The sequence below is a fragment of the Colossoma macropomum genome, unplaced genomic scaffold (assembly GCF_904425465.1).
Source record: "Colossoma macropomum unplaced genomic scaffold, Colossoma_macropomum, whole genome shotgun sequence".
NCBI classification, from domain to species: Eukaryota; Metazoa; Chordata; class Actinopteri; order Characiformes; family Serrasalmidae; genus Colossoma; species Colossoma macropomum.
Window position 1 is genome coordinate 3,400,510 of NW_023494804.1, and position 19,908 is coordinate 3,420,417.

The window sequence follows — 19,908 nt, forward strand, 5'->3', positions numbered from 1 at the left end:
CATGCCCGTCGTTTCCTACGCAGTCAGTGTTCATAACAGAGGAATGGATGGCGAATTCTCCGCCTCTCTGACACAGCAGACGTCACTCTAACCTGAATCTTATTGGCAGCTGCCCTTCATCCTTCACTCAAAGCATGAACAGATGAGCTGTGATGATGGAGAGGCTCCTTAAACCCCCTACATCCCCCTCCCCAACAACCCCCCCGTCCCCCCGTTCTCCCCCGCTGCTTCTGCCAGCATCACTTTAACATCTCAGTGTCCACTGCTGTACAACAGTCAGCCTGATCTTTACCATCAGACTGAATCCTAAAACCAAATACCCTCAAACTTTACTGACCAAACACTTCAGCACCTTTTCGGTCGGATCAAAGATCTTTTTCTCTTTTTCTTTTGTTTTTCTTTCTCTAGTTTTGCTCCATTTCTTTTTTTCTTTATTTCTTTTTTCACTTTCTCCTTTCTTTTCTTTCTTTATTCTTTTTCTTTCTTTTTCCTCAATCGTTTTGTCTCTTTTCTCTTTCTTTAAATTTTCTCCTTCTCTCTTTTTCCTTCTTTCCTTTGCTTTTTTATTTTTCTTTCTTTCTATTTTCCCTTTCTTTCTCTCTCTTTCTTTTCTTTCATTCATTCTATCTTTCTTTATTTCTCTGTCTTTCTTTCTTTTTTCTTTCTTTCTGTTTTCTCTTTCTCTCTCTTTCCTGTCTTTCTTGTTTTCTTTCACACTTTCTTTTTTCTTTCTATCCTTTTTTTCTTTTTCTATATCTTTCTTTCTTTCTTTCTTTCCTTTTTGTCTTCTTTCTTTCTTTCTTACTTTCTATTTTCTTTTTTCTCTTGCTTACCTTTTTTCTTTCTGTTTCTTTCTTCTTTTTTATTCTATTTTTCTTTCTTTCTATGTTCCTCTCTTTTTCCTTTCTTTGCTTTTTCTTTCTCTCTCCCTTTCTTTCTTTCTTTCTTTTTCTCTTTCTTGCCTTTTTTCTTTCTCTATCTGAGGAAATTCCATTTTTTTCCAATTTTGCTTTTTTCTTTATTTCTTTTTTTCTCTTTCTTATTTCCTTTTTCTTTTTTCTATGCTTATTTCCTACTCTTCTTATAATCTTTATTCTCTTTCTTCATATTTTCTTTCTTTCTTTCTTTCTTTCTTTCTTTCTTTCTTTCTTTCTTTCTTTCTTTCTTTCCAGTTAATCCCAAAGGTACAGGATGGAGCTCCATCACTCCAGAGAACACAGCTCCACTGCTCCACAGCCCAATTGCTGGGGGGCTTAATACCCCTCTCCCCATGCTGGCATTGGACATGGTGACCATTTTGCATGCTGAAAGTAGCCATTCCATGAGTCAGTGCTTTCCTATGGAGAGTGTCTGTGTCAGCAATGAGTGCAGCTTAATGTAGCTGAATTAATTAATTATTAGGACTGTCTGGACATTTTTGGTGCAGATTGCAGGGTAAATATGTAACACTACACTTTAGTGCAGATCCACACGCATGTGCTGTCATAGACAGATTAACTGAAGCACTTACACGAGCTCAGACACACGATGCAGGCGGTCATAAACACAGCCCCCATTAAGGAGCTTTATGTTGAGTTATGGTCTGAGGGAAAGTGGCTGCAGATGATTTTCTGCTGCTGCGCTAGTCGTTTTCATTTATTTACGAATATTTATTCAGTCACGTTCCAATCGTGCCGCTATTCTACCCACAAGTGTTTGCTAATGCCTGCAGTCAAAGGAGATATATTTTACTCCTTTTTCAATTTAATTCAGTTCCCTGAGCTCTTTGAAAAACAACTGAGAAGAGTATAAAATAAATAACATCTTGTGAGACTGTTCACACAGCGCTTTTCAAACCTGCCCCGCCTCATGCCTGCTTCTGATACACTCGCACCTGCACCACACACACCACCATATCAGTGTCACCACCGTGCTGAGAATGGACCACCACTTGCATAATAACTGGGAAACTGGCCAATGAGGAATGGGGTACAGTGGGGGTTGACTGTGCAACAGGTGGGCTGCAGTCTGTAACTGTTTACCTACGCAGTGAGTGGAAGCACAAGATGTTTTTAATAAAGTGGCCAGTTAGTGGAAGCACAAAGTAAGTGTTTCTAATAAAGTGGCCAGTTAGTGGAAGCACAAAGTAAGTGTTTCTAATAAAGTGGCCAGATAGTGGAAGCACAACGTAGGTGCTTCTAATAAGGTGACCAGTTAGTGGAAGTACAGTGTAGGTGTTTCTAATAAAGTGGCCAGTTAGTGCAAGTACAGTGTAGGTGTTTCTAATAAAGTGGCCAGTTTGTGGAAGCACAAGGCTGGAGTTTCTAATAAAGTGGCCAGTTAGTGGAAGTACAATGTAGGTGTTTCTAATAAAGTGTCCAGTTAGTGGAAGTATAAGGTAGGTGTTTCTAATAAAGTGGCCAGTTAGAGGAAGCACAACAGTAGGTGTTTCTAATAAAGTGGCCAGTTAGTCGAAGCACAAGGTAGGTGTTTCTAATAAAGTGGCCAGTGAGTTGTAGCACGAGATTGGTGTTTCTAATAAAGTGGCCAGTGAGTGGAAGTACAAGGTAGGTGTTTCTAATAAAGTGGCCAGTGAGTGGAAGTACAAGGTAGGTGTTTCTAATAAAGTGGCCAGTGAGTGGAAGCACAGTGTAGTTAAAGACGTATGTTTGTAGACGCTCTTAGCACTGTCTCTTCTGTTTTTCTGTATGAAACACTCACAGCCTACAGTCGGAGGAATCTGCAATGATTCAAAGTCACACTGAATTATGTATGTGCCTTTGAAACAGCATAATTGATATTAATTATTCAGCTATGTTTGCAGCGTTGTCTTACGCACAGCAAACAGCAGAGATGTAGAGGTCATTTTTTGTCCATCTGATTGTGGTAGATCATATCGACCAGTGTGTTTTTGAAGGATTTTGCCTGTTTATGTTCTTTTGCAGTGCTGCTATGGCAGACTTTATGCTAAGACTACTGAATTTAGTTTTATTTGTGTTTGTAACAACAGATAGATGTATAAAACTCAGTGGTAACAGTGCTACTCCACGCAAATTTGCAGGACAGAAAATAATAGCTTTTCATAAAGTCACCGTCGCAGTGATTAGCACACCAATGTCCTTTAAATGCTGCAGTGTTTTCTCCAGAGACAGAGGCAATAAAAAGCAAGAGTTTTATTTTAAAATAAGAGTGAAAAGTTTATTGAATATTAAAATTACACCATTGGTAACAGGTGAGGGTAACATGGTTGTGTATGAAAGGAGCATCCACCAGCATTTGCAAGCAATGATGGGTCTTGGCACATTATTTGTGCCAAACTTCATGAGAGAATTGAGAGAACCATTCAAAAAGAGCCCAAGATTGCAAAGAATTTAGATCTTTCACTATCTACTGTATATAATACTGTGAAAATATTCAGGAAATCTGGAGAAATCTTAGTCCATTTTGGGCAAAGGCAGGAACCACTGTTGAATATGTGTGACCTTTGAGCCCTCAGACAACATTGCATTGGAAATCATCATGCTACTCTGTTAAATACAGAAACACCGCCGAGTTCTCTGGGCCCAAGCTTATCTCAGATAGTCTGAAATGCAGTGGAAAAGTGGAATGTGTGTGCTTGACTGGCCTACCTGCAGTTCAGATCTGTCTTCTTTTGAAAATGTGATGCATCGTGAAGAGGAAAATCAGACAAGGATAACCACAGACTGTTGTCTTGTATCAAGCAAAAATGGGCAAAACTTCCCAAACAATTAAAAAGTGTAATTAAAAGAAAAAGGTGATAACACAGTGGTAAACATGCCTCTGTCCCAACTTTTTTTTGAGTTTGTTGCAGGTATCTAATTCTAAATTTGCTTATATTCACAAAATACAATAGATTTGGTCTGTGAAAACACTGGAAATCTTTTCTTCATACAAGTGTCAGTTAGATGAAGGTTCAAGTTAAGGTTCGAATTAACAAATCACATATTATTGTTTTTATTGCATTTTTAAATGGGGTATATAAATTTTGACTAGTAAAAATTCAGGTTTGTCACATACAAAATGAATTTTAACTGCTAAAAATGTCATTTTTACGTGTAAATTGAATTCCTTCGTAAAATCCAATGTTAATTGAAAAATGGGGTTAAAAGCTAAAATTGCTTGCGATAAAATAAATTCAAACACATAATTAGAATCTCAACATGTCGAATGACTCTTCACTTAATTAGATTTACAAGCTAAACCTACTTTTCATACACAGGAAGCGGATTCACCAAACAAAATCCTCCTCTTCACTCCTACAACAGCAGTCACTGAGTCCAAACAGATCATATTTTGATCAATTTTTAAAACATTTATTGGTCGAATTGAACACCTGGCTCTAAAAGTCAGGATCCGTCATCTGCTAGCATAACATTGCAAATCCCATATGGGCACTAATAGAATCTAGCATTATTGTTGTAGTGTAAAAATACACAAATGCAGACTTCTTAATGCATTTTAAAACATTTCTGTATTAAAGACTGCCATATAATGATATACTCACAGTTTGACTGTGTCTGATTCGTGTAAACAAAATGATTTTATAATGGCTTCAAACAGCTCAGCCAATCAGATTTCAGACAGTCTTAGCCCAATTTATATTCTTCTTATGAGCTTTATGTGGTGCTTAGCTCTTGGGGTGACACTTTATTTGAGTGGTCCTTTTTAGATGAAACAAACACTCAGTGGACTCAAAAAACATATGAGGGTTAGGATTGGGTCCAGGGTGAGGGTTAGGATTAGGTTTTGGGTTGAGGTTAAGGTTAGGCTTAGGATTAGGGCCAGGGTGAGGGTTAGGTTTTGGGTAAGGTTAGGTTTTGTGTATTGGAAGTAACATATTAAAAACACACCTACTTAATGTAAGTAATGTATCAACAGAACATCTATAAGATGTTTACTTCAGTGTATTCAGATGCTTCACTACTGCTACTTCACTGGTGTGTTGTTGATGTGTTACTGATACTCTGTTAAGTGTTTATTAATCATCTACAAAGGACCACATCAAATAAAGTGCTACCACTCTTGGGTCCACTGAGGTCCAAAATACTTAACTTCTTTTCATTTGTTAACAGCAGGTAAAACAATGTGGTAACAGTGAAAGAGAGGGAGGGCTACAAACAAACCAGGTCTGTGAGGTGATTTGCATCGAAAAACTCCCCAAGATTCAAAGAAGAACTCATTCTGTTTATATGTTTTTTTCTCTTTAGACAGTAATGAGGCTTAAAAAAGCCATAGTCAGCATAATCTCTCAACGGAAACACTCTTTCAGTGTAAAAATCACTGGCTCGGCTCTCTCTCCTCCTTCCTTAGCTGTAATCGTTAGAGTCACTAAACTTATGACAGGCTTTATAAGTGTTATGTATCACTGTCTCCCTGCTGGGAAACGCCGCGAGTGAAGCGTTCCTGACTTTGTGATGTTTCAGTAACAAGGTCATTAATTCCTCCTCGTTGGACGAGGACGGATCCGCGCTGCGATTAGATCCCGCAAAACCCCAACTGTCAATTTCATGCTTTCTGAACAAAAAGCTGTGAGGAGTTTATTGATTGCAAAATCTGTTTGAAGGTGGAGTAACTAAACCCCCCCCCCGACCCCCCCACCATCTCAGCCACTGGAATTCTTCACTACATTGAGCTGGAGAGGGGCTGAGGTGATATTTCTACAGTTTCTCCTTCTGTCTTCGAGTGTACTTGATCAACTAAGACATCTTTTGTAATGGAAGTTTGTTCCTTTAGTCTTGAACCAGAGCTACCAGGCTAATATAGCTAACAAGTAAAGCTAACAGCTCCAGCAATTAGCATGGTGCTAACTGCAAGCCTAAAATCATCACACAAATCCAATGATTTTTTTAAGATCTTCTGTATAGTTCAATGGTTAAGCTGTAAACAGAGTCGTTCAGAGTGGTTTGGTGTGAAACGCTCTGTTCTAGAGAAACTCACAGAGTCAGAACTGTTCACAGTGGTGGTGATAGGAACCAGACGTCCACCTCTAAAAGCTCCCTCACAGAAAGTTCCTACATGAAATGGTTATGAATTCACTGCCTGATGACTGAGACACTGTTTTATGATAGTTTAGAGAAGAAGATTTTGTAAAACCCTTTAATGGTGGAGGGATACATGCAGGGTGTTGTGAGGCAAAATAGTCCCCAAAGAAAACTTCTTTTCTTACATTTTCTGCTGTTTTACCATCATCAACATTCCACATAAACTCAGAAGACTCGTGTAGGTTCTCTGGTGATTTTAGTAAATAAAATGTCTATATTTGTGTTGTAGTCATGGTGACCCCTGGTTCCTATCACCACCACTGTAAAGACATCTGAACCACACCAAACCACTCTGAATCACTCTGTTTACATCTCAACCGCTGAGTTATGCAGAAATTTGGGGGAAAAAAGGTGGAATTCCTCTTTAAGGGAACCCAAACAGATTTGTGTGGTTTCTGGCACTCTATGATACTGTTATCTATAAAAATAGTAAGTCACACAGCTAAAAACGTAACAACAGCTTTTTTAAAGCATGAACTTTGTCTGTACTTGTTTAACAGTAGACAGCGTTCAAAAACCACATAAGCAAATCTTTTTCTGATGACTCAGCAAGTAAACATGGTCTGAGGCATGCAGTTTGCACAATGCTAACTTAGCGGCTAAAAGCTTTGCATTAGTTATTAGCTATATTAGCTCCAGTGCAAAACTAAAGAAGCAAACTTCAGACACCAAACACATCTTGGCTGATCAATTACATTTAAAGTAAATGAGACTTTGCATCATATTAATTTTTGGCTGAACTATAGCTTTTAGAGGGGCAGTTTAGTGCCTAGCTTATGAAAGGAGAGGGTGGTTTTAGACTCTAGTGTGGAGGAGGAAAGGAGAGAGAGGGAGGGAATGAATGAGAAGGGAAAAGCAGGGAGGAGTGCAGAGGGAGGAATGGGGGTGGAATGTTGGTAAGGTCAGAGTGAAGCACTGAATGCTAAAAAAGCCTGGCCGACTGGTCAGGATTCTGCGCACGCCGGCCGAGTATTAGCCCCTCTCCTCGTTTCATTAAGATCCACTCTGCCAGGCCAACTCAGTCAATGAGTCACGAGGGAAAGGAGTGGCTTTTTTATTTCATTCTTCGACCCAGTGCTATTCACCATGGACCTAGCCATGCAGAAGCAAGGCCCTTTGGTAACTGGGGAAGTCTAGCGAAGCTGTTTGAGGGTTAAAATCATTTCTAAGGACAAGGTCATGCTGTCGGACTGAAGTTTGTATAGATTTCCTAACTTACCCCGATATAGTTGATAAACCAAGACATATTTGGCATCACAAGTTTGTTTCTTCAGCATTGGCACTGGACACCAATTAAATTATCTTAAGAGACTTTTATTAGTCCCACAACGGAGAAATTTCACCTCCGCATTTAACCCATCTGTGCTGTGACACACCACATACACACTAGTGAACGCACACACACTAGGGGGCAGTGAGCACACTTGCCCAGTGCAGTGGGCAGCCCTATCCGCAGCACCCAGGAGCGGGTGGGGGTAAGGTATCTTGCTCAAGGGCACCTCAGTCACATACTGTCAGCTCAGGGGATTGAACCGGCAACTTTCCGGTCACATGGTTCCCTAACCTCCAGCCCATAACCGCCCCCAAAAGGCATGGACAAGGGTTGGACTTGTGATCTTCGGTTTACGAGACCGACGCCTTGCCACTTGGCCACCATGCCAGTAACAGTAATGTAGCCAACAAATTACATGGAGTCACATGGAGTAAGGAAAGTGATTCTAATGGTGTTTTTGTGCTGAATTCTAATTTGTTTTTAGGATTTTATGTGAAAGACAATGAAATTAAATAAAAAAAAATACATCTACATTAAAATTCTTATGAAAGTGTATGACACATTGTTATCTATTCACATGGACAAAGGTATGGACATTTTGTCCATATGTGCTGATGACAGTGTGTTCTACAGTGTCAGAAACCACTTAATCAAGTCTATTAGAGATACTGAACATCTGCACAAGGTTTGTGTTTCAGGCATTGCAGTTAGCACAGTGCTAACTGGTGGAGTGTAAGCTTCCATACTTCTTAGCTACATTAGCCTTGTAGCTCCAAAACCAAAGAAGCAAATGTGTCTTTGCTGACTGACCGTGTTTGGGGTAAGTTTGATTAAACTGGGTAAATCTGATGCACCACTTTAACCCAGAGGTGGGAGGTTGAGCTTGGGAGGTCAGCATTAGGGGCTGCGCTGGAGAAGACGTGACTGGCGTCTCCCAGATGATTCATTATAGTGCAGTACTGTATTACTATGCACAGATTGTTAGGATACCCTAATAGGGAGCCTGGTAATTATTCAGTGATTAGCATTCACAGCAGGAGGCTGTCGACTGATCTCCATCTTTGTGCGAACGTTTCTAAAGACATTAAACATCGCAGCTGAATGTGGTCCAGTTTAAAGCGTGAGGAGAAAAGGGATGGAGAGAAATAGCTGATGGTGACAGAAATGTAAATATGTGATATTTCACGGCTGCTGGAGGTAGATAGGAGGAAATGTAATGATTTGATGGTTTCCATTCATTCACAGCCACTAGGCTTTCAAGGCAGAGGTACTGCTACAGATAGTAGGCTATATTAGTACAATCCTATTATCGCACACGACGGCTACCAAATGCATGAAAGAACACTGCATTGCTGACCATAAATAAACAATAACTATTTACTTTCAGTGTTTAAAGTGCAATATGCAGACATCTAAGAGCTTTTCACAGTTCAGTCACGAAGGTATTTGTCAGCTGAACGGTCAGCAGGCACAGATTACTTGCTCGTTTAGCTGCTAGGGTAAGCGCTGCTACACAGGGCTGCTAGTTAGGCTAAGTTCACATAGCAGGTAAAAGTGGCCCAAATCTGATTTTCTCACCAAATCAAATTTTTTTGTTTGGCTGTTGACAATATTTTTAAATGTGACCGATATGCGATATCAGTCTGAACAGATCAGCTCCTAAACCGACTCGTATGCGCAAAAGAACAGAGCTTCACGCGGCTCATCCAGAGGTAAACAATCATGACTGCCAACGAACGCCAGTTGCTCCCAAAGCTTTCAGTTTCATCTTTGCCAGCATCATAGGAGCCATCATGAAGCTTCACTGACTGACAGCTGGGATCATCACCCAGAATGTGGTCAAGCTAATGTAAAAAGGGCGTGGTCTTTGGTTTGTGTCTTTGATTCTTTAAATGTTGCGTTCAGGCTCTTAACTGTTCTTTCACACTGCAGCCTCCTTCTCCTACGACCGCGTTCAGACATTTCTTATGAAATCTCTTCGAACATGGAGTGATTTGGCTAAGTCTCTTCTAATTTAGTACAGAAACATCAGCCTAAATGTTTATGAGGCCTCAGCAGCGCAAAATGATCATGAATCTCGAGTTGAATTGACGCAAAAGTCACATAAAATCCGATCCGGCTGTTCAGCCTAAGTCACATTGCCACATATCAGATTGGATTTCAGTACCAAATATGAAAGCGTCTCAAATCTGAATTGAAAATGCCAGATTCAGTGTTTATCTGTTCACACTGACGCAAAGATAACACATCTGTGTTCCTCATATGAGGAAAAAGATAAGATTTGGGCCACTTTTACCTGCTGTGTGAACAAAGTGCTTTTTGGCTTGCGTACCTTCCTGCCACTTAACCCTTACAAAAAAGTATACTTAAAGTAAACTTAAGTAAAGTTCAAGTAGATTTCCCAAGTATACTTTATGTAGTAAGTATACTAATATCAATGTACTAGTAGTATACATACTATTTCAGCACTTTTTGGGACTAAATTGGCCCACTTTTTGTGGGAAGAAACCCACACAGATATGGGGAGAACATGCAAACTCCACACACAAAGATTCCTGGTCACCCGGCTGGAGAACCCATTGTGGCGACAGTGCAACCCACTGTGCCACCATAATATACTTATAAGTATAATTTTGTTTAGTATATGTCTGGTAAGTACATAAAAGTATACTGAAAGCATTCTCACTTATTTTCAGTTTAAAAGATGTGTACTAATAGCACACATGAATAAACTTTTGTAAGGGAAGCCTGGTTTGTACCTGACACATCACAAAAGTCACAATAGTCCCTGTGCGAAAAACTTCATGCGTCTGTCGATCGCTGCTTCGCGCACACGTAAAATTTTCTAGCTACGCGGTGCTGCCGACGCGGACGCCACACAGGAACATGGAGACTTTTAAAGGGGAGATCTTTGCGCCTCTGATACAAGTGAGTATAACACTTTGTCATGAGGTACGCGCAGCCCTCATTCGCACAACAGTGGATGCCCAAAGTATAATCCGGCTTTTACAGTGTGTCAACTAGTAACCTGTTCACTTCAGGTTCACACTGTTTGCGGAGTCTTGTGCAACTCTCTGGTATAACTCAGCCTTTAGGATTTTCCGGTGTGTTTATAATTCACAGTTTAAATGGGGACATTTCTGGGGACAGCTCCAGCCGGGACTGACCACTAAAAAACAAGGACTGTCCCCAGAAAACAAGGACGTCCATTCACCCTAACTTAAAAGTCATAGTCACAGACTTTCCCCTTCTAGTTTTGGCTGTGTTTCCTGGGACTTAGAGGATCAGCTATCATTTCATGGCCGTTCAGGATCCGGTCCAGGCTCCTTCTCTTTTCTCCGTCTCCATCAGTCTCCTCCTCGTCTGCTGGCGGGAGGAAAGGCCTCAGTCAGCTGTTTCTGGCACCCTGCTGCCCTCGCTAAATCAGTCCTGCAGATTGGGTTTGCTTTCCTGACAGCACAAGGACTCTGATGATGACTAAGAGAGATGTATACATGTCGCTACTAGTTAACAGTATCACAGCAACAGTGGCTCAGAGCGCTAGGAGGATGGATGGGAGTTGTGGTGGGATGGAGATTGCTCACGAGTGGCTAAATGGAAGTTTTGGGGTGGATGATGTATCCTCAGTGAGGCACGATTACTCTGACCAGACTGAGGCCTATTTTTCTCACTGTAATATCAAAACGGGAACAGATTGCTACTCTATGTCTTCTGTCAGTATATTTGTATGAGGTCTTACATGCTTGTGCATGTACAGTTTACATTGCATCTGCATACGTCTGATGCTATTTGCATGTGTGGATGCTGTCGGTATCGTAGGAGATCATCAGGTATGTAAATGAATGCATAAATGATGAGAGAAGAAGTCCCTGGAGACCTCTGCACTACTGCTATGTGTGTGTTACACTTAATTTATATGATAATGATAAGCATGCATATAATTCCGTGAAGCCCCTTATAACTTTTCTCGTCGTTATTTCTTTATTATTTTTTATTTTTTGCAGGAGCACTTCAACCCAGAGTGTAAGTTCAAGGAGAGTGTGTTTGAGAACTACTACGTGACCTACTCGTCCATGCTGTACCGGCAGAGCCAATCCGGCCGCTCGTGGTACATCGGCATCAACCGCGACGGGCAGGTCATGAAGGGCAATCGAGTCAAGAAGACCAAAGGAGCTGCCCACTTTCTGCCTAAAGTCATTGAAGGTCAGTTGTGTTTCATTTAAACGCAGCACCACAGTGCTAGTCTTGAAAAACCTTCCCTTAAGTGTTGTTAGTTGTTGTGTATTTGAAGGAAATTGTCAAGGCATGTTTGCTTCGTTAGCCTAGCCCTGGAGCTATGAGGTTGTAGCTAACAAGTAGCATTGTGCAAATTAGCATACTGCTAACTTTGAGCCTAATCATTGCACACTTTCCTCAAACCGTGTTGAGCTCATAAGTAATCCTGCTTCATTATGTAGTTTCTGATACTGTGTATCATCTACAAACATGGACTAAAAGCTCCTGAGTGGTGCAGCCTCTAGTTGAGAACATGGGGATGCCATAGCCATCTGCTCCCAGGAACCCAAGAGAGCTTAACTGTCTTCTCTCCTTCTCGGTTGGGTAGGATGGTCCTCCTTCTCCCCAGTCACTCAGCGTAATGCTAGCCAATGCAGGCATCTGTTAGCTTATGAAAAAGAATTAGCATTTAGCATGCTCCTCCAAGCTTGTTGAGCTGTCCAGTGATGGAGCGTTAGCATGTTCTAGCCCTCACCTTTCCAGCTTGGTTGCATTGTGGGATGAAGCTCGCTAGCAGGTGGAATTGGCCAAGACTAAATTGGGAAGAAAAATGGGGTAAATAAATAAGTAACGGACAAAATTTAGGCTTCAAGATGGTCGTAACTACCGTTTTTAGCTATGTGCTGTACTTTTGTCCATGTTTATAGATGACAGTGTGTCATGCAGCGTCAGAAACCACATCTATCATTGGTAGATTAATCAATTATTTGAGATTAGATGAGTTTCAATAGGGCCTGAAATGTTTGTCCGAGCCCAAATACAGGCTGAGAGGTTTCTGTCCACTCTGACCCACAGCATCCCCATTTTGAGTCCGACCGTGACCCAACACTGACAAGATTCTGTCCCGACCCAAAGTTTTGTGTCCAAATCTGACCCGAATCAGCCCATCATCAGCCAAAGTGTTGAACAGAACTTATAATAGTACTGAAAATATTATTAGAATTATATTACTTCTTTTAATATAAATAACACTGTTAAATACACTGTGTGGTGGCAATATAGCCATCATTAAATCCTGGACAAATAAAATACAAAATGATTTAAAATAACTTGATATAACTAGAAGATGCATTGTGGTGAAAATGCAGTGTGGTGAAAATGCCGTGATTGTGCACCGTAAGTAATTCCTCTATGTTGCTCAGCTGTTGGTAGATGGTTGCTTATGTGGTTGCTAGAGTGTTGCTAGGTAGTTGCTATTATTTATAAGGTGGTTGCTCGGTTGTTGCTAGGTGGTTGCTTGGCAGTACACAGTCACTAATAAAATAATCAGTTGTACGAAATTAAGTTTAAATTTTAATAAACTTTATTCAACAAGCAATAGTTTTAAGCCTTTGACCGTTTAACCTGGTTCCAAAACGCCCTTCATCATATTCTTCATAACTTTCATATTTCATAAGCTAAATTCTAAAGGTGGGGGTCGTATGAGAGCTGTAACTGTCTTCTTTCCAGTCAAATAGATGGTGATGTCATTTTAAACCCTTATAATAAAAGAAGCTGAACTCACAGTTTTTTTTTTTTCTACTGAAAGTCGACCCATTTTTCCACAAATCTGGGCTATAAACTATAAACAGATGGCGTCTCTTCAGTGATCTGCTCTGTAAACATTATTTTTATTAAAAATTACAAAGAGTGTCAAAGATTTTTGGCTTTCAGCAGTAAATTGTAAGCATGTAGTAATATGTGTGATCATAAAACACATGTTCTGTTCATCTGAGAGGAGCTTTTAATAAATAAATAAATAAATAAATAAATAAAATAAAAATTTACAGTTATTTCATGCAGTTACTGAATAATTTGCCTGACACTTGGTCATGTAAATTCAGATGGACAAAGCAAAATATACCCAACACCCAAACGTTTTTTTAGTTTGGATAAACTTTCAATACTGTTCTCACGCTGTGCTGATATAGTGAGGTATTTGCTTCACATGTTTAATACTAAAACGTCTTCTTTAGGTAGAATGTGCTACATACAACACGGTGAACGTACAACATACAATTACTTAACAAACAAATGAAACATTCTTTTGGCTTCTTGGGGTTCAGACAAATATTTCAAGCTCTAAGGCAAGTGTGAGATGATTTAGGCATGCGGTTAGCGGCAGCTAATTGGTGAGATTAGTGCATGTTAGCTACATTAGCCTTGTAGCTCCATTGCAAAGCAGCCTAACATCATAACATCAAGTGTGCACTGGCAGACGAACTCCAGTTGTTGCATGTACAAATGTGCCTTTTGGCCAAACTCTCTTTTCTTTTCTCCAGTCGCCATGTACAAGGAGCCATCGCTGCACGAGCTAGTGTCGGAGCAGAGTCCGCCACGAAAGACGGTGAAGACGTCGGACTCACCGTCGCACCAAAACGGCCACAAGGAGGCGCCCCGGGCCGAGGCCTCGTAGCACAGGGGCCGGAGGGAGGGGGAGGGCGCAGGTCACACTCCGGAACTCCAATTCCCTTCAAACACTGGGGCACAAAGATAACATCTCGCCCCCATAGCCGCCGGCTGAGAGCTGGCCATGGTGGGCCGGGGGTCGGTCAGCAGCCCCCTCCAGGGCCGACCTCTTCAGCTCCAGAGAGGGGAAGCCTCTGTCTTTCTCTTTTCTCTGACACAGTGGGCCTGGAGGAGCAGCCCACGCTTCATTCTTCCCAGCATGAGCCTTTGTAACCCTCCCGAAATCACCCTCCCAGCTCCAGCAAGCCACAAATCAGTGGCCCCCGGGTGTCCTGTATCAGCTAGACACTCGAACAGAGGCAGTTGTCGATGACAAATGCACCAATGCAGGCAGAGCAATGTCAGCCACATCCTAGCAAACCAATACTGCGAGTTTACTTGATTGAAAATGCACATCGGTCCCACATGAGCGGCATAAACGAACATTAGAGGGAGTCTGTTACAGTGAATATCATCATGGCTGTGATTCGGCCTTGGCAAATCATCCCAGCCGTGATGTTATTCATCATAACAAACCACACTGAGCTGCTTTTCTGCAAAGTAAAGGAAAAGGTCAAACAAAGAAGCCCAGAAAATTCTTTCAAATCTATGATTTTAACATTTGTACTTTCTTCCGCCGAAAAAAGTAGGTCCAGTAGGTTAGAGTAAAGAGGCCACTGTTGCTGCTTAGGCAGTGGAATGATACAAAACATTAATTGCTATATCATATAGGAGCATGTAGAACATTTTTTAGCCAACCAGACAGTGTGGGCGGAGCTAAGTATTGCATAATAAATACATAAACGCCACTGTTGCCAGCGAAGTGAATGACAACAATTACTTTATTCATGTGGAACCGATGTACACATTCAAATGAAGGAAATTCAAGGCAGTTGCCTTTTTGAGTTTATTTTTATCTTATTTCTTATTTCGTTTTTCTTATTATCATACTGCTGATGATATGAGGGGGTATATGTTTGAGAGAGAGAGAGATAGAGGGAGAGGACAGTAAACGTCTGGTCCACCTGAGCATCCTGTCGGTTCAGTCACCGTGGTGACGCCAGCAGTCCGCTCTTCCAGCCAATCAGAGCCCAGCCAGCAGGAGCGGGCAGTAAAATCAATTTTTTATTGGACAGCTCAAGGGGGATATGTTTCTATTGGACGGTTTAGAGGAGAGGGATTGATTGATTTCTGCTGGACGGTGGCCAGATGAGTTGATTCCTTGGCCAGCATCTTTGACTGGTCAGAACAAAAGAAGACAGCGAGGTCTAATCAGATTTTGCTGAGTGACCTTCTCAACTGCGACACTTTTTAAACAAAAACAAAGGCTGTTTTCTCTCCTCCCTCTATCACTCGCTCACTCAGCAGCTACCAGAATGTGTTGAGTGTATTTTACATGATGATGATGATGATGATGAGGGTGATGAAGCATGCAGAAAGGGTATCAGATGAATACATAATTTCCACATGAATAACATATATTACATCAGCACTGTGTTCTGTTCAATAATAGTGTTGATGTAATACATTCTGTTCAATTGGAAATCAATTAAACCAGTTCAGTGCATTATTTTTTATTTAATATTCAGTATTTTTGAGAACATTTGGGGATTTTTCAGCCTAGATTAAGCTGTCCACTTCACTTTAAAGTCTTTTTAAACTGTTTTAAGTTAAAATGTGTCATGACCCAGCGTGACCACATGGCTACGTCTCTAGTGACCACTCGACTGGTCTGCTAACAAGGCTTTTTTTTTTGTTTATCAGGGTCAGATATGCAGGGATATTATATATAAATATACACAGGCCATTGTTTCACCAGTGCTTTTGATGGAGTACTTTCAGGGGATTATATGGAGTTCAGCCATGATTCAGAATACGTCCTGGAATGATGGCATCCAGCTTACATCTTGAAGGGGAATTCCACCCAATTTTCCACATTTTCTGAGTAATTAAGTGTGTTTAGATGTAAACAGAGTCATTCAGAGTGGTTTGGTGTGAAACGTTCTGTTCTAGAGAAACTTACCGAGTCAGAACTGTTCACAGTGGTGGTGATAGGAACCAGACGTCCACCTCTAAAAGCTCCCTCACAGAAAGCTATTACAGGAAATGGTTATTAATATACTCCCTGATGTCTGAGACAGTTTTGAGAATGTTTTCTTTTTCCGAATCCATTTATGGTGGAGGGATACATGCAGGGCGCTGTGAGACAAAGTAGTCCCCAAAGAAAACTTATTATTTCAGATTTTCCACTATTTTCCATCATCAACATTCCATATAAACTCAGAAGACTCGTGTAGGTTCACTGGTGGTTCTGGATAGTAAATAAAATGTCTATATTTGTGTTGTAGTCATGGCGACCCCTGGTTCCTATCACCACCACTGTAAAGACGTCTGAACCAATTCACACCAAACCCCTCTGAATCACTCCACATCTCACACACTGAACTATGCAGAGATGTTTCAGTTGTGTGTGATACTCTGGACGTGAGTGGGATTTCTAGGCCATTTGCGTTCGCGTTTACTTTATGGAGTAAATACACGTGTTCAAAAGTTTGGAATCACTTGTCATATTAAAAATTATTCTCCAATAATAACTTACACAGTGCAGAATGAAGGGTAATAATCTAGGCCTCAAAACGAAAACCAATGGTTTATTCACAGTTTAAAGTATTTTGAGAACAACAAGAAGTTGTGATGGGGTAAAAAGAAAATGGAAAATGTTATCAAGCGGCCCATATCATGGAAAAATTCTCATTTTTTTAGTTATTTTCTTTAACAAAGAGGATTATTTTTAGTAGTATTTTTTGCAGAAGTTTCAGTACGAACTGTTCGCTCCACAGTCTCTACAATCCATATATGGAAACTAACCTGCAAAAACAGTCTGTTTTGCATTTGCTGTTTTTGTGATGTCACAAGAAACTGTTCATTTACGTACGGCAGTTTATCCCCACCACTTGAACATGACACAATATAGCATGGCCAATCAGAAGAGAGGTAATTTGCATATGCCAGTCTTAAAGGCTGAGCCTGTTTAAGTCTAATAGATAAGGAGAGGTTGCAATCATGTAAAAATGAATTACGACTGGTTCAAATAGCCACACAAGCATCATAAATGGAGCTCAGGGAACAAATAACTGGCAAAAAAGTATTATTTGGGCCCATTACATAGTAAACTATCCATTTATGGTCATTTCTTATTACCAAATTACTGTGAATATCTAGTTGATCATTATAGATATTGACTTTATTAGTTAATTCTTGATGCTGCTACAGCTGGTTGGAAATGGCTTAATTTTATAGCTTCCTTTAAATGGAAAGCATGAAATATTAGCATCATAGAATCATTTTATACATGTATTTGCAATGACATGGTTTAATATGATTAGGAATCCAAACTTTTGAACAGTGTATTTGTCTACAGAAAACATCACTTCATATCCATTACTGTTCATTTTTAGACCACTGCAGTCCTTTCTGATGATCATTTTGGTCATTATGGTCAGGATGGAGATGGCTTCAGTGAGGGACCAGAACATCAAAGCGGGAGAGTTGATCATTATTCTGCACACGCTCTCCTGCTTATCCTCTCCCAGCCTTTACCTCCCTGGCCGGGTGTCCGGCAGATGAGCCAGACATGCCGCTCTGTGATGACTTCTGGAAAAGAGCCATCAGACATTGTGCTTAATGAAAAAAACCCCATTGGCCAGCGCTCAGCTCTGGTCATATATTTTGTCAGTCCGGATGAAAGCATAACCTCTGTTTGGCCTTGTCTGAGTCGTCCGACTGTCAGGATGAACCGACAGATCCGCAATTACACCACAGGCCAAACGTATGGAAGCAGGCAGTGATTTTCTAAAAGTTGCGCTGAGTTTTTTTTAGAAATGAAAGCAGTAGTGGACCATAATACTGCAGTAGTACCATACAGCTTCCAGCATTACTGTCCAGAGTGCCACGAGACAGTCGCCGAATGTCAAAGGAATGGTCAAAGCACGTCGATAAGCATGTTTTTGTCTAGTATGTTGTCAAAAATGGGTTGAGAATGTCGGAACAATGTTAAAGTATGTCAAGAGTAGTTTTAAATAAATATGTTTGTAGTTAGAAAAATGGGTGGATGTTCAAGGTCAGAGAAAAAAGACAAAGTCAAACGGGGTAAGGCTAAATAAAGTTGAATAAGGTCAAAGGAAGATAAAGAATGCAGAGGTCAAAAAGTCTAAGAAAGATATAGAGAGTCAAAAAAGTCTCAAAAGCAGCTCAAATGAAAGAAAGAAGATCAAAGGAAGACAAAGAAATTCAAAAATGTCAAGGTCAAAGAAAGTAAAGGTAAAGAAGGTCAAATAAAGGTCTAAGAAAGTCTCTGAAAGATAATAAAAGTAAAGGAAAGTCAAGGTGAACAGGCTAAAATAAAATTAAATAAGGTCAAAAAGATCAAAGAAAGTCAAAAATGTCATGGTCAAGTAAAGTAAGTGTCAAAAAGTCAAGGTCAAAAAGATCAAATAAAGTTAAAGAAAGTCAAAAACGTCAAGGTCAGGAAAGAAAAAGAAAGGCAAGGTCAAAGAAACGTGGTGAAGATGTCAAAGAAAGTCAAAAATGTCATGGTCAAGTAAAGTCAGTGTCAAAATCGTCAAACAGATCATATAAAGTTAAAGTCAAAAAGTCAAGGTCAAAAAGGTCAAAGAAAGTCTAAGATGGTCAGAGAAAGTCAAAAAATTCATGGTCAAGTTAAGTCGGTGTCAAAAAGTCAAGGTCAAAAAGATCAAATAGAGTTAAAGAAAGTCAAAAACGTCAAGGTCAAGAAAGTCAAAGAAAGAAAAAGAAAAGCAAGGTCAAAGAAAAATGGTCAAGATGGCCAAAGAAAGTCAAAAAGTCAAGGTCAAAAAGATCAAATAAGGTTAAATAAAGTCAAAAAAGTCAAGGTCAAGAAGGTCAAAGAAAAAAATGAAAGGCAAGGACAAAGAAAGATGGTCAAGATGGTCAGAGAACGTCATGGTCAAGTAAATTCAGTGTCAAAATCGTCAAACAGATCAAATAAAGTTGATGAAGGTAAAGAAAGTCAAAAAAGTCAAGGTCAAGCAGGTCAAAGAAAGAAAGTCAAAAACTTTGTCAAATAAAGTCGGTGTCAAAAATAAACTAAACGTTAAATAAAGTTAATTAGTCAAAAAGTCAAGGTCAAATAGATCAAATAAATTTAAATAAAATGAAAGAAATAAAAAGCAAGACAAGGTCAAAGAAAACTTGAGAACTTCAAAGAAACTCTAAGAATGATATAAAAAGTCAAGAAATTCAATGTCAAAGAAAGCCAAGGTCAAGAAGGTCAAATTAAATTAAACTCAAAGAAGACAAAAAAGTAGTGAAGGTGAAGGAAAGTCAAGGTTAAAGAAACGCAAGGTCAAGAAGGTCAAAGAAAGTCAAAGGAGGTCATAGAGGGGTAACTGGTCTCTTGGCCCGTGAAGGAGATGTGTTAGGCGGTTTAGTTTGGAGTGTGTCGGGTTTTTGGACTGAGAAACTGCGTTGAACGTGGATGTGAAATGCGAGAGGCTGCAGGCGTGAAGAATGGAGCGAAGGAGTGAAGCTGTTTGGTGTGACGGCGGACAGATTGAAAATGTTTGGATGATGAAGCAGGAAGGGATGGACGGATCATTACGCCGGACGCAGAGATGAGGAGGAGAGTGAGTTTTTCTAGCGCTTTAGTGCTGACAGAGAGCCGTAATGACTGCGCTGAGAACATCTAAAGGTTTATTATGCGTTTACATGGTCGCTGGGCTTCTTCAGGGAAAACGCCACAGGATGTTTTCATGGCTGAAGAGGCAGAGGAGGAAGCTGGGGGGTGCTTAAAGGAAGGGGGAGGGGTGTGTGTTGCCACATTTCTTGAACACCTTCAGCGAGGTGATGGCT

At 40.3% G+C, this 19,908-nt stretch overlaps 1 protein-coding gene and 1 non-coding gene across 3 annotated transcripts in view; one reads left to right on the forward strand and one right to left on the reverse strand.

Moving 5' to 3' along the window:
- fgf11b (fibroblast growth factor 11b) overlaps positions 1-13,984 on the forward strand; it is a 71,311-nt gene extending 57,327 nt beyond the window's left edge. For both annotated transcript variants that reach the window (XM_036594881.1, XM_036594882.1), the window contains 2 exons: positions 11,319-11,517; positions 13,851-13,984. In XM_036594881.1, the coding sequence (XP_036450774.1) occupies positions 11,319-11,517; positions 13,851-13,984 (333 nt within the window). The remainder of the gene's footprint in view (positions 1-11,318; positions 11,518-13,850) is intronic.
- trnat-cgu lies at positions 7,630-7,701 on the reverse strand. Its single transcript has one exon. It is a non-coding gene; the product is annotated as a tRNA-Thr (tRNA).
- Positions 13,985-19,908: the final 5,924 nt, after the last annotated feature.